The sequence below is a fragment of the Dicentrarchus labrax genome, unplaced genomic scaffold (genome assembly GCF_905237075.1).
Source record: "Dicentrarchus labrax unplaced genomic scaffold, dlabrax2021, whole genome shotgun sequence".
In the NCBI taxonomy this organism is placed as follows: Eukaryota; Metazoa; Chordata; class Actinopteri; family Moronidae; genus Dicentrarchus; species Dicentrarchus labrax.
Window position 1 is genome coordinate 10,208,919 of NW_026136715.1, and position 14,180 is coordinate 10,223,098.

At 37.9% G+C, this 14,180-nt stretch overlaps 1 protein-coding gene across 3 annotated transcripts; it reads right to left on the reverse strand.

Annotated features, from left to right (window-relative positions):
- Positions 1 to 918: 918 nt before the first annotated feature.
- On the reverse strand, positions 919 to 13,214 carry cdh26.1 (cadherin 26, tandem duplicate 1). 3 transcript variants are annotated; one of them, XM_051424570.1, is made up of 19 exons: positions 13,040 to 13,212; positions 9,559 to 9,615; positions 9,370 to 9,462; positions 9,087 to 9,242; positions 8,841 to 8,988; positions 8,503 to 8,672; positions 8,257 to 8,385; positions 7,985 to 8,167; positions 7,619 to 7,878; positions 6,894 to 7,039; positions 6,550 to 6,780; positions 6,235 to 6,456; positions 5,589 to 5,710; positions 5,386 to 5,454; positions 4,575 to 4,640; positions 4,290 to 4,364; positions 3,756 to 3,794; positions 3,528 to 3,599; positions 2,170 to 3,094 (listed from the first exon to the last, which is right to left on the reverse strand). In XM_051424570.1, exons 1-19 carry the CDS (start codon positions 13,064 to 13,066, stop codon positions 2,876 to 2,878), a joined length of 2,484 nt encoding a protein of 827 aa, XP_051280530.1. In that variant the 5' UTR covers positions 13,067 to 13,212; the 3' UTR covers positions 2,170 to 2,875. The 3 variants fall into 3 exon arrangements, with proteins under 3 accessions (XP_051280532.1, XP_051280530.1, XP_051280531.1); XM_051424572.1 differs by lacking the exons at positions 2,170 to 3,094; positions 3,528 to 3,599 and adding an exon at positions 919 to 1,298 and having other exon boundaries at positions 13,040 to 13,214; XM_051424571.1 differs by lacking the exon at positions 9,559 to 9,615.
- Positions 13,215 to 14,180: the final 966 nt, after the last annotated feature.

Consider the following 14,180-nt stretch of genomic DNA (forward strand, 5'->3'; position numbering starts at 1 on the left):
CAATAAAGACATGAAAGATCAAAAAAATGTTGTGTTATTATTTTAGACACATTTTATTTGTCAATACCCTTGACTTAGATGAAGATCAGATCACAGTTTATGACAAATTTATTCAGAAAGCCATGAAATTCCAAAAGGTTCACATACTTTTTCTTGCCACTGTATATTGCTTATATCTAGCTCATCAACCTAATTAATCTTCTAATTGTATCTCTGTCCTTTTAACAAAGATCATGTGTATTGTCTGTGCTCATTGTGATAACACTGAAAAATATGTTGACCAACAACAAAGTGATCGACAGCTCACGAAAAACATGCTTACATTGGCCTTCGTTCAAGTTCTATAGGCTTTATTTCCTACGTTCCATAACTACGTTCTTCTTAAACATTTCACAGCGGAAATGTTGACATCAGGCTCTGAGGTAGCATTGTAGAGCACCTCATCACCGTCGGACTTCGTCCGTGTTATCTGCCACAGGAACTTTCCAGTGTTGTCGCCATCACTGTCTATATTCCTCACAGTGGTCTTCATCATCACCATCACTGTTTACATTTATGATGTCTTATTTATTCTCCTGTACAGCACTTTGGTCAACTTTGGTTGTTTTTAAAGTCCTTAAAAAATAAAGTTGGATTGGATTACCTACCACTGTAACAAAGCATAGCATGAATCATCTGTTCTAACTCTCCCCTCAACCATTTACCAGCAGCCTTGATGAAATCACATTTCAAGAAAACAGCTGCATGAGGTAATAAAAACCTGTATCATATTGCCAAGGAAAACAAAGTTTAGCTTGCATGTTCATTCCCTTCCTGTCCGTGTATCTCCAAATGTGGTGAGATTTAATGTGATTTTCAGATAAAATGATGCATTAAGTGTTCCTTTGTGGGTAGAGAAAACAAAACTGAAAATGGGACTGTTTTTCTGAGCTCATGAAAAGTTCACTTTTTAGTGATACATTGTTCTCACAGAACAGCGACAATACAAACATAGGATGATCTTGCAGAATATGAGGCACTGCTGTGGATTAAATCACAAACAGTATACAAAGTAGTTAAAATTAATCATCTAGAACAGTAAAAAGCAGCATACAGCAGTAATATTAATACAAAAACAGCATAATAGTAAAACACTGACACAGACAATTTGCCACCCATTCAAACACACCCTAACACACCAATGGCAGTGAGCAACCATGCAAGGTGGTAGATTCAGTTTTCTTCCCCATGTCGATGTGATCCGCAATGTGTTGATTTGACTGCATGCTGAAAGAGTAGCTGTACCTTGATGAGCCACCCTGTTCACACTGAGCTCTTATAGCCCAAACATAATGTAAATGAACTTTCTACTGCAAATTAACATACTTTATATTCTATTTCTGCCCATATATGCTCCTAAGGGTTACTTTCATGCTCCCTTGTATATTTTGTATATCAGTTTTGTGTGTGTTTTTTGTTGGGTGCTTGCATATATTTCTTATTTCCTGCTATAGCCTGTGGTAACAGCACTTTCAGTGTCCTCTATTGTCTGGTTGTGCTGAATCTGAACTTTGATATGCATTCAGTTTGTTTATGGTTATGCATGTGAGCCAGACTAGTTCAGACGAGTGTCATATTTGCATATTACTCTCTGTGTCACACCCGTAATCAAAAAACCAGCTCTGCTTATATATAAAGGTCACCCATTTTAACTTTCAACAACAGTTTACAGAGGGAACACAAAAACATGTCAAATTAAATCACACAGGCTGAAGGTAGGTCTTGGCATCGACACTGGGAGCTGATGAAACAAACTGGTGATAACACAAGCTTCATGTAGACATACAATCTTTAAATTGTACAGTACCAACACTGTAGACAGCTGCTGTCATTGGTTTTAAAAACATTGTTCAGAATGTAGCTCCCTTATGCTACACAATGTTAGATGAGATTGGAATGATATCCATGGTGAGAAAACATTCAACCCAACTCACTTTCTGCACGCTGTATCACATTTCTGCTTCCGCCACTCCCTCACTGACAAGCTCTTTGTCTTCTGAAATTCATGACATAGTTTTTAGTTTAGGATGGTAGTATACAAGTGTACATGTAATTGAGAGTGAGTACTTGAAAATGAAAACCCTCTAATGACAGTATATGTGGTCTTAACACTAATACAGTGGGACAGGCTAGTATGGTATGATTTTATTGCAATTGCTTCAATAATTGAACACGTATTCCCTCTCTCCAGGTAAAAAAATAATCACCCCAAATCCTACATTTCAATTTGTTTTCTAAAATAATGCTTGTTCAAGACAGCAAATGCTGAAATATAGTCATACAGACAGTGTCAATTACACACCACTGTATCACTAGATCATTAAAAACAACAGTTACAGTACCTCCATTTAGTAGGAACAATACTACTCCTTAGCTACTGTTAAACAATAATAGTTTCAACCAGGCAGATTTCTGCTGATCTTTATCCAGGATTTTTTACAAAAGAAAACCACTAGAAAAGTGACGTTAAGAAATATTTCCACAGAAATCACTCCTAAAGTAAAAAAGCAAACGCACCCAGTCACTATAAAAACAGAACATTTCAAAGTCTCTAGAGCATAAAAGTTTGCACAATGCGTTAATTCCATCCTGAAGCAAGCAAACAACAGCCTCTACTACATAATCCTTGTTTTGTGGATAAATACCAATATAGAACAATATCTGGCTATAAAAATGTGTGAGCCAGTTTATGTGAGAAGTTTAAGCACAAAATCCAAACGCGACGGTACATCCCTTTTTACAAAGATCCAGTTAAATCAGTCCGTAATCACAACCTCAAACTATAGGAGCGAAGACCAACTTGGTTGATATAAAAATCCCAGTCCAGCGGTTCCCTTTAAAGCTGTATGTTTTTATCTTGAATTGTCTGGTGACATATGCCTCCCAAGGTATTGAACTTTGGCTCCAGATGATTCAGAAAGTTCAAATCATCTCCCATGTTGCTCAGTGACAGCTCATCCAATGACTGGCATTTGCTGCCCTGTCCCTCGTAGGCATACTCATGGGGTTTGTACTCTGGGTGGTCTACATGGTTTCCCTCAATCATGTACAGTCTCTGTGGGATTGAAAAAAAGATTTCTGGGTCATTTTGTCAAAAACAGCTTGTACCAAAATACATCTGAAAATACATTCAGCCTGGATATACACTGTTGTATGCACGGCACTAAACTACTTCTATCATTGCCCAAAGTCAGGGCAAACCTTATAGTGATTTTGTTTTATTTATGTATATAGGCATTAAGTTTAATTCAAACCCATTCACTACAACAGGATTATGGCCGGTCCACCAGTCAGTGCTGCACAGTTTGTACAGTTTATTGAATTTAATCATCAGTAAAATGGTTGCATTTGATAAATGATTGCGTTTTATGTAGAACTTTTATCTCAAGCGCTTTACAATTTGCCAATCACCCATTCAAACACACCCTCACACACCAATGGCAGTGAGCAACCATGCAAGGTGGTAGATTCAAGACACATTTTCTTACCCTGTCGATGTGATCTGCAATGTGTTGATTTGACCGCATGCTGATAGAGCGGCTGTACCTTGATGAGCCACCCTGTTCACAGAGAGGATTGTGAGAAAACATAATGTAAATGACCTTTCTACTTATAATTAACATAATGTATATTAACAAATGTGTACAGTGCTGCCAAACAAGGTTTATGTTGCCTACTTAATAAAACATACTAATTCAATAAAGAGCACTACTTACCTGGTGGGTGCTGGTCCTGTTTGTAGTCCATGTAGAATACTGAAATTAAAGAAATTAACAAATTCAGTCTTTGCTGCCCTCACTTGACCTTATCTGACCATCACTGTATGTGTGTTTGTGTGTGTGTGTGTGTGTGTGTGTGTGTGTGTGTGTGTGTGTGTGTGTATGCGTGTGTGTGTGTGTGTGTGTGTGTGTGTGTGTGTGTGTTTTCTTTGAAAAACCAGTAAACACGTTTTTGAGATATCATGTGAACTTCTAGACAATAGACAAGACTAACATAAACAAATGGGCTCATAAAGAAATCCTGCTTATTTTCAGTATGTGTGTTTGTGGAACACAGTGCAAAACAGGTCTTGCTCATGTAGCATTAAATTGGTTGTGGCACCACCTTGTGGATTTAAACTGGCAGTGTGCAGACTCTACAAGACACACCTAACACACCAATGGATCTCACAGATACCATGTGATAACACGTTCATTAGGAAGCATATGCAAAAGAAGGGGGCTATTATAATAATAGCTGTAGTCACTTACCCTGGTCTGTCCTCTGTTGCTTTTGAGAGTGTCTCTTTGATGCTGCATGCCCAGTGAGGTCATGTTGGAGTTCATCTGTAGAGGATATACAGTAAAGTTAAATTAGAGTGAGGGGGGAGGCATAGTAGAGGACAGCAACAGGTCCTCCCAATTGCTAACTACAAGTTAGTAAGCTAATTTAGTCAGAAAACCATCATTTCAACCTGTGCTGTAAACATTCCTCTAAATCATCATAATTATTTGCCTTGTAGAATTACCAACACACAAAGGAGACTATTTACTCACCATGGTGAAACCTGAGCTGTTGTATGTACCCATGTCCTGGGCCATTACTGAAGACATCTGACCTATCTAGTTGAGTAAAACAAATGAATAAAGCAATCTTATAAGCAGAGCCCAGTAAAAATGGAATTGTATTTTTGTCTGTGGCAATTCCCAAAGCATTTGATCAAATGTTTGAAAAGAAAAATGCAGCCAAAGGATTAACTTCTGGAAAATAACATTTTTACATTCATGACTCATATACTGTAGATTCGTCAGTGCATACATGACATTCAGTCAACTCCTTAAACCTATACATCTATTGGTGTACCACAAACCTTTATCTCATATTCAAAGGCTGATAGTACTATGATCAATACATCTTCTTATTTTTATTTGTTTTACCATTATTCTAAAACAGATCAGACAGTCTCTCTTTGGAGGTACTCCAGGCAATCAAGGATGTTTTTGTATTGTGTCATACTGCTGATACTGATACCCTGTGAGCTACTTGTGTTATTATACTATTTATGCCGTAAAAGTGTCTACAACATGCATCTTAACCCCGGTCTTACGTCACATGCCTGTCTATCTTTCTTCACCTCAGGTAAATGGGCAAACAAAAGTTACAAAGTAACTGGATTATAGCTGTCATCATGGGGATGCAGGATTAAGAGCAACATTTTCCAAAGCACTAGTTGTTTTCTTTATGTAACTTCTGTTTTGCATTCTACCTAAAGCATTTTAAACTGAAATTACACCCACACTGACACACCTGTGAACAAGTCAACCACAAAAAAGGGACAAAGAGGCTGAGGGAGAAGAGGAGGAGTACCTTCACGGTGCCCTGTCTTATGCCATCCGTCACAGCCACACTGTTTGTAGGTGCAGCAGTTGGCTCAGTCTGGCAGAGAAGACACAAATGAATAAATTGAGTAGAGACCAAATGGCTAACACAGTGTGATTGGTGGAGTAACATAGCACACACAAACTCACTGTTTTACTATCTAATTTGCACACAGAACATAACCAACACACCTTGCATTCGGAGCCCCCTCCTTCTTGGTTGTACTTGATGAGTGTCTGGTTGCCCTCTTCCACCATGGGCATGTGCTTGAACTCCTCCTTTCCACACTGACAGATAAAGATGAGGAGCAGTACTGCAGACACACACAACAGTGTTCGCACTACCAAGTGTGAATTTGGGTAACTGTGTGACGTCTCTATTCAGGATATTCCTGAAAAAGAGAGCCTTGCTCTCAGTGAAACACATGAAGGTCATACACAGGAGTGTATAAACATGTCAGCATGGGAGCAAGACCAGCAAAAATTAAGTTATGACATGTTTAATGTCCACACACCAACTTCAATTCACAAATTTTGTTTAACCAAAATTATGACTGAATTATTTTGATCTGCTGGAGATCTAGCAATTATCAAAAAATTATCTTGTAATAATTCAAAATAAAGCTGTTTGACTAGTTTGTGTTCAAATAATAAATCCTCATATTCCTCACCCCTCTATTAGTTAAATGACTAGTTGATCTTAGAACGAGTTAGCAATCTTGACAATTTCATTTACTCAGAGAAGTTGATTTGAATCTAAAATATTTTTAAGGGTACCTGACGGTTTATCGAGCATGAACTTGGTTTTGTTAGTGTTGCCACTGACTGCCATACTCACACAAAAACAGGAGGAGTCCTGCAAAGATCAGTCCAATGCCAGGTGCCCCAAGGCTGGTTGAGAGCGGCTTTCTGCCACGGCAAACGTCTTTCTCTTCACAGTCACACACCATCACTTCCAAAGTATCCTGTCCAATCATGTTCTGTTGGTCCAAAATCACCAGGGGCACAGAGTAGTTACCATAAGCAAGTGGGTTCCGGCTAACAAGACCACCTTCCATGCCTGAAGGATGTAAATAAAGGTGAGCTTTTCAATTGGAACCATTTTGTTTTTGTTTGCTTGTTTTGTAAGGAGGGGTTACAGATAAGCACCAACCATAGGCAGGCTCTAGTTTCCATTGTTTCTCCAGAGTTTCGTCATTACCCCCCAGGGAGAAGGTGAAGGGTCCACTGTAAGGATGGATGTCATCATCCTTGGCAGTCACCTTGACCTTATTATTCTTGTTTCCACACATAATGACACCTTTGTTTACAAGCTGAGGCTTATTGTCATTGATATCACCCAAGTGCACCAGGATGGTGCCTGTACCTGTGGCTGGAGGCTCACCTTGGTAGCCACAGCAAAGGAAAAAGACACCTTGTTAGTCTAGGCATTTGGTTTACCAGTGGACATTATCAATCTTGTGTTTTATTAGAATACAGAGTGAAGCTCCTTCATACCATTGTCTATGGAACAGATGAGGATTTTGTAAATGCTTGTGCCATTAAGAAAGGGAGACTCTCTGTCCATCTTCTTAACTGATGTGACCTTTCCTGTTTTCTTGTCAATGCTCACCCAGCCAGCTGGATCCTCACACACTTCAAACCTAATCACATGACGAGATGTGGAAGTGAAGCACACCATATGAAGTCAAAACACTGAATTTCAGGAAAAAAAGAAGGTCAAAACTGCCTAAAATGCGGGTCCTGCGCACTAACCACGTAATATATTACCCCCTGCTAGTTCCTAGCAGTGTCCCATTCACCTCTCCCCCCGGTATAGTGAAGCCATGACCCACCCTACTTTGACTCTGACTTTGACAAAGGGTTTAACCTGAGCCAGGCCATACAACAACGATAGCGATCATACAGGCTTAGTAGTATACATAAAATATATATATATATATATATATACACACACATATATATAGGTACAAATATCTGTTTTATAACGAGCATTTATTGGCTCAGTACTCGGTTTCAGCCAATATGCAAAGTTAAGGAATAGGAATTGGTATCAGGAAGGAGAAAATGGTATCGAAACATCTCTAAAAATGCTATAGTGTTGTACAATTTTTTTTATGTTTTTACTTTCAAATGTTGATATCAGTGACCAGCAGCATAAATCACCCTCTATTCACAATTTGGCAATAAGCTCAGTAGATATACAGTATGTAGACACAAACCTGAATTTGTCAGATTCGGCATCTTCAACCACTGGAGTGAACAGCAACTTTCCTGGCTTTTCCTCTTCCTTCTGGTACACATCTGCTGGACTGTTCTTAAACTCCGGTGGATCATTGACATCAATCACTTTGACTGAGATCTCGACTGAATCAGGTGTGTCTCCTCCAGGAGCTGATTTACCTTTACAAACCTTGAAGGGTTCTTCATTTCTTACTCCAATCTGCAGGTTGGTCAAAATAGTTTTTTCATAATCCTTGCCCTGGAAGAAACGCATAGGTTTAGGTCAGTACTGGTGCAGCTGCTGTCTATGATAAACGATTAAACTTTGTCTGGACTTTAAGCCCCGTCCACAGAAACAGAATTACCTTTATGACCCTCAGAATACCCTCATTAGTGATGGGGTCAGTTTTAATTTCATAGTTTCCTTCCTCATTCCCTTTAATGAAATAGTATTCCGCACGCCAAGCAGGAGTATTAGGAGTGTCTTTGTCCTCTACCGCAACTCTCAACACATCTTGAATGGCTGATTCATTTACCACCCCATTGTACTGGAAAAGCAGAACAGTTTCATATTTAACATCACACATCACTATAAAAAGCACTTTAATTGTAGTAATAATGATAAATATATCTGTGCCTTTCTCTCCTTGAACGTTGGTTGATGAGTGTTTCCGTCCATGATATTGATAGTGACAAAACCAGTGGAGGAAAGGGGCACTTCTCCATGATCACGTGCTTGAACGATAACCTCATACTTCTTTACTTTCTGAAACATACATGAAAGATTTTTTTACATATTATATTGACAAAATCAGTATATGTGTGTTTGTCATACACTTGCAGCAGGTCTCTGAGGTAGGCACAGTAAGTCACAGAGTCTCACATCATAGTCAAAACATCCTTCATAGATGAGTTGGGCCATTCTGCCATCAAGCTGTTTCAAATCAATCTTGGGCTCTTCTGGTGTTTGTTTAATCAGACTGATTGTGATTTTGGAGTTAGACGTGTTCGCCTGATCTCTGTCCATGGCCTGTAGCTGCACTGGTAAGTACCCTTCAAGAAGTTGAGGAAAGGAGTATGAATGTGTTATCGAATAATAGGAAGTAGGAAATAGCCATATCACTGTTTATTATTTGCATTTGTTTGATGTGTGATACTCAGTGACTGCAAGCTGAAAAAAAATGCATACTCTATGAGTCATGTAGGAAACTGTATACTCACCTTCTTCTATATTTTCCTTCACATTTACTTGCATTCGAGGTTTGAGAAATGTAGGTGCATTGTCATTGATGTCTTTTATTTCTATATCAAAAGCCAGTTCCTTGTCCAATGGTTCTTTCGTCAAGCTGTCGTAGATTTCAAACTTGATCTGTTGGTTAAGGTACTCATATAAATTATTTCTTAAAATCAATTATTAAAAATCAACATAATATGTATTTATTATCAGAGGAGGGGAGATTAGCTCACATGGAAAGGTTTTTGGTATTCCTCTCTGTCAATAGGTTTATGAGCAGAAACCTTCCCGTTTTGTGGATTGATGCTGAACACATTCTTTGGATCCTCATCCACACCCATTCCACTTATACGGAACTCATGGTTGTTTCCCGACATGTTATTAAACATCTAGTTTCAAGACACAAACCATTCAGCTGTTATTGTTTGCATATTTGGCCTGGATATTGGCCAGAATATTGATCTGTCACATGGTAATTTTGTAACGTTTACAAAAAAAAAAAAAAAATGTTTTCACCCGAGAAATGACTTTGGGGAATGGTCCAGGGTCTTCCTCTTTTAATTCAATTGTAGACAAAACCCACCTTCTTTTGGAACGCACCAAAAGCTCCTGTTACCCACAATGTAGATAATTATAATTGTTAGAATTACTGCAAGAAGTAAAACATTCAGCCAGAGTTTGCTATTCTAAACATGAAGCAATTACCCGTTTGGAACGCCTTCTGTTGCTACAGTGAGACTCTGGCAGGGCTGTTAAGGCAACCTACAACAACAGAACATAGTGATCTCACATTCAAATGTACTGGCAACTTAAAGTTTCTAATTCATCTAACCTGCATGTCTAGACTGTGGAAAAAAAACAGAAAAACAAACCAATTTATCTTAATTTGCCGTTGACAAGGAGTGCTACGAGGAGAGTATATTATGTATGGTGCAATCATTCACAGCACTGATAAAATAACACCCATTTAGATTTTTATTAGATCTTGACGAAATCGGTCTTCCAGACAAACATATTATTAAATGTATGAATCCCCAATATAGTTATTATTATATATTAATTATAATGAAATTACATCTAACAACTTAATAACAACTTTAACTAACAGCAAAGCATGTGGGTCCCTGAGCTTTTAATTATTTTTATGATTTTATACCTTTATTAGATAGTGATAGTGGAAAGATGACAAGTAATGAGAGCGAGAGAGAGACAACATGCAACAAAAGTCCCCGTCTGGATGCGAACCAGCGACATTGCGCTTTATCATCTGCATTTACTCCTAAGCCTAGGCCCAAGGTCCTATATTACTGACCCTGAATCACAAACTAAGGCCAAAAGTTCAAAATATAGTTAGTAAGTAAAGGTTAGAATGTATTATTATTATATTTTGGATTACAATAGAGATGTGGCAGGAAATGAAGGGAGATAAGGATGAGATGGCAGTCTAGACGCAAACCAGGGACATTGTAGTTCAGTTGCCTTCTTGTTTTTTGTTTTTTTTCTAATATTTTTTCAGGGCTTAATGCCTTTATTGTAGCTGAAGATTGACAGGAAAGGTCGGACATGGTTGTTGCAGCAACAATTTTTATTTCTAAAATTTATATCAAAGATATTTCTTTATATGAATGTTTCAGCAGATTTTGCCTCCTGGATAAAAGTTACAGTTAAATGCAATAATTCTACAGGAGCATACTGCTAGATTACAGTGATATGTTTTCACAGGATACTGTCAACTGTCATTTCACAGTGATTTACTGTAAAAGTAATGTATCTAGTTACCAGTCATTTACTGTAAATGCACATACAGTAACAAGCTGTGAAAGTAATGCAATTAATAGACAGTAATTTACTGTAAATGTACAGTCAAATATTTAATAGTGCACCAATCATCCGACTGACATACAGCATATAGTGTACAGGGCACTCATTTCAAGGCACTGTGTTCACAGGGAAAACATCTTGTCGCCTTACTATCAAAAAATTCAAAAATATTGGCAATATTGACAGTGAGTCAGAGGTCTGCAACCAGAATAGTCATTACGTGCACGCGTTCCCGTCCTTTTCCTTGATGTCCACCTAGCCAGAATCTATCTCTATCTAATCTCACTAGAATGGGAATGTGTTAATAGGTACCTTTTTTTTGCATGATGGAAACCAAATTTAACACCTGCACACCTTATGTCCACGTTAATTCACTCAGGTAGCACAGATCTCATCAAACAAAAGACTGTGATAGCGTCACTCCCATTTTAATATTTTTGCACGAATGTTTGGGGCAAGGCGCCCTTCTTTGGCATGTATTCTGGCAATTTCATAAGGAGTATACAAAGGTGGGATTAATTATAGGCACCCTCATTACCAATGGCTTTTTGTTTTCTTATGATGTTCATATAATTAGTTTAATTCATGTAGGCTATTTTTAAATTATATCTGTATCTTTAATTAATCTGTGTCTGAGGTCCCCCTGTTGGAATGTACTTGTTGTGTTAGTTGTGATAGCCTATAATCAACCCCAACTGTGTATATTTATTGTGAAAGAAGGGCATCTTGCCCCAAACGTTCATGTGGCAATATTAAAACGTTTATAAAAAAGTGCTGTCCTAATCTTTTGTTTTATCATTTACACATTTAGGATTCTGCACCCAGTTTTTATGGTCTTAATGTTGAGTGTGTTAGGCCTTTAAGACCTCAGCCATGTTCAATTGAACTGCGCTACAGTACAAGTACTAAAGGATATTTTTTTAAAGAAATTAAAGAAATTCCACAAAATCTAGTTTCTCAAAGCTTGATTTAAAAATTTTTTTAGGAGGAAGTAAGTCATTTGAAACACCAAAGGGTTTGAGATTCTGAAGTTCAGTTTTTAAGCCCTCTAAACAGACTCAGGTCGGTTATAGTCAGCGTATGTGGACACTACAAACGAGCTCAGAACCCGAGTTTGTGTGGAGGGCTGAAAGGGTGAAAACACCCTGAGTAATGGTTCGCTTAAATCTGCGTGGCGATTCGCGTAATCTGTGCATTGTGAGCACTCCAGGTTCGCCTATAGTGCAGCGGGTAGTGTTACCACGTTTTGCGGTCCTTTATGGTCGAGCGCTCTCCTCTGCAGGACAGGAAGCAGGGCTCAGATCCACACACACAGGCCGACACACAGCAGAGAGCACGGGATTGTTTACTCCGGACAACTCAAATACAAAGTAGAGCAGCGACATTTCCACCTGCCTCATCTGAGGTTTTTGTTTCAGCGCGCTACTATAATGTCATAATGAATAAAGCTGTCTGTGTGTAGTTTCATGTTGTGGACATGAGGAAGGACTGATGTATGTGTGTTTGATGTTTTAATTTGTTTCCAGTGAGATATTCTTGAGTTTATATAGAGACGTAGCTGATGTTAACTTTACTGTTGCTGCTCCTGAAACATTATTTAGCTAGTTATGTTTAATATATAAATAATTTATAATTTTTTTTTTGATAATGTATAATGCTAGTGTAATGTGAACTACTACAACCTGTGTGGGGTTTTTGAATAAATATTGTAGCCATAATAGATAAATACAATTATGTGAAAATGCATAGGCTTTAGTCAATGACTAATAAAAAATAGAGAAACCAGCAGGTGAGAAACTATAGTGTGAATAGAGAAAGGAGAGTCTCCAGTCCTCTTTTAAATGAACTGAGAATATGAACACAAAAGAGGAGGACTGGGTTTGGTTAATTTAAAAAGGACTATGTGTGAAAAGATGTTAATAACAGGGAAATCTACATTATAACCCAATCAAATCCAACAACTCCATTTAAAATTTGTAAAGCTTATGAAGGTGGTGTTTAAACTGCATTGTAAGCAGCCCGTGTTACCATGTCCACAACCTTTATTTCTATAATATAGGCTTATGCATATAACTGGTTTTTCTTGATGACTTCATCCATCTGCATTTGCCTATAGACTTTGTTAAGCAACACAGCAGTGACTACATGTTACATGTTCATAGACATTCTGTGCTGTTATTTTCAAGTTTACGAGTAATTGCAAGCAAGACAACTCTCTTAAAAAAATAGTTAGTGAAAAACATAACCATTCATAAACATAACATTCACTTTGTGTTTCATGTCCAAAGCGGTTGTTTAAACGGTATCATGCCTCATTATAAATAATAAGTTGATAGATAATAATAATTCCAAATGTCATGCATACCAACAGAAGCAGGGAAATGGTCCTCATCTTGATATCACTCTGCTTGATATCCGCTGTTGGAGTACTCCAACAAAGTGAAAGAGAACTTGAATAAGAGTGTGCGAAAGACAGCCCACAATGCCTGCAGGCGACAGGTGGACTGACTTCAGTTAACAAAGAGCTGTTTGTTCATGCACGCAGTTAGGTAGCATAATTGTGGTGTTTGTACATACAGTTTGGGTGTAGGATAGGACCAGTTGGAGGCGTGCTTTATGTACACTCATCTGTGTATTTTCTTCGATATCTGAAAACATTTTGTGAGAGAGAACTTTAAATGGGGTTTCTGCCTGTGCTGAGAAACAGAGCTCGGCTCAGGTGTACACCCTGCAGCTCTATAGCTCAAGTTACCATGTCTTATTTATGTCTGGCCTACATCACATGCAAATGCAGTTCAATTTCATAGATCCTTTAAGTATAAGATAAGTGACTGTACAATGTCTGTCACTCTCGCACTCACTAAACCAGCTGTCAGTCTATATGCAATTGGTACATTCTGTCCTTTTCCACTCATGTACATACTGGTTATAGACGCCATTTAGGTCTAGGTTTGTCTGTATTTACTCTTGTGCTGTCTTAATGACAGCTCATTTAAAATTGACATAGTCAAAGGATTAAATTACACATAATAAAGCTATTCTAAATCTGATTAGCTCTTTAGATTTTAGGCGCTCTCTGTCTATGTAATGTCTTTCAATGTGAGCATGGATTCTGCCCAAGATCATAACACAAAGCATGCAGGTGGAACAGTTCCAATCCATTAAGAGGTTGCCATAAGACAATGAGTACTCAGTGTTCATAACAGAGCACACCCGTATTTGAAAGGCTGAACCATAATTGAAAAATAAATGTGGTTAGTGATGATTTTTTTTTTTTTACAGAAGAGTGAAGAGAGAGAAAATGGTGCTTTATATAACGTAACATAACATTATATGAAAAGATTTGCCTCCACCCATCCACTTGCTTGGTAAAACTAACACGAATGACTTGTTTCATTGTCACGTATTATTTAATTAATTATTTTCCTAAAATTTTACAAGCTGATCGCATATATTTTTTGAAGGTCCAGTGTGTAACATTTAGATGGATCTATTGGCAGAAATAG

Bases quoted from the DNA above. Each gene is read 5' to 3' on its own strand.
- cdh26.1 (XM_051424570.1), bottom strand. From the start codon at position 13,066: ATGAGGACCATTTCCCTGCTTCTGTTG. The intron at 8,673-8,840 runs GTGAGTATACAG...AACTTCTTGAAG, and splicing joins GAAGGAAAATATAGAAGAAG to GGTACTTACCAGTGCAGCTA. The intron at 7,040-7,618 runs GTTTGTGTCTAC...TCATGTGATTAG, and splicing joins GCCGAATCTGACAAATTCAG to GTTTGAAGTGTGTGAGGATC.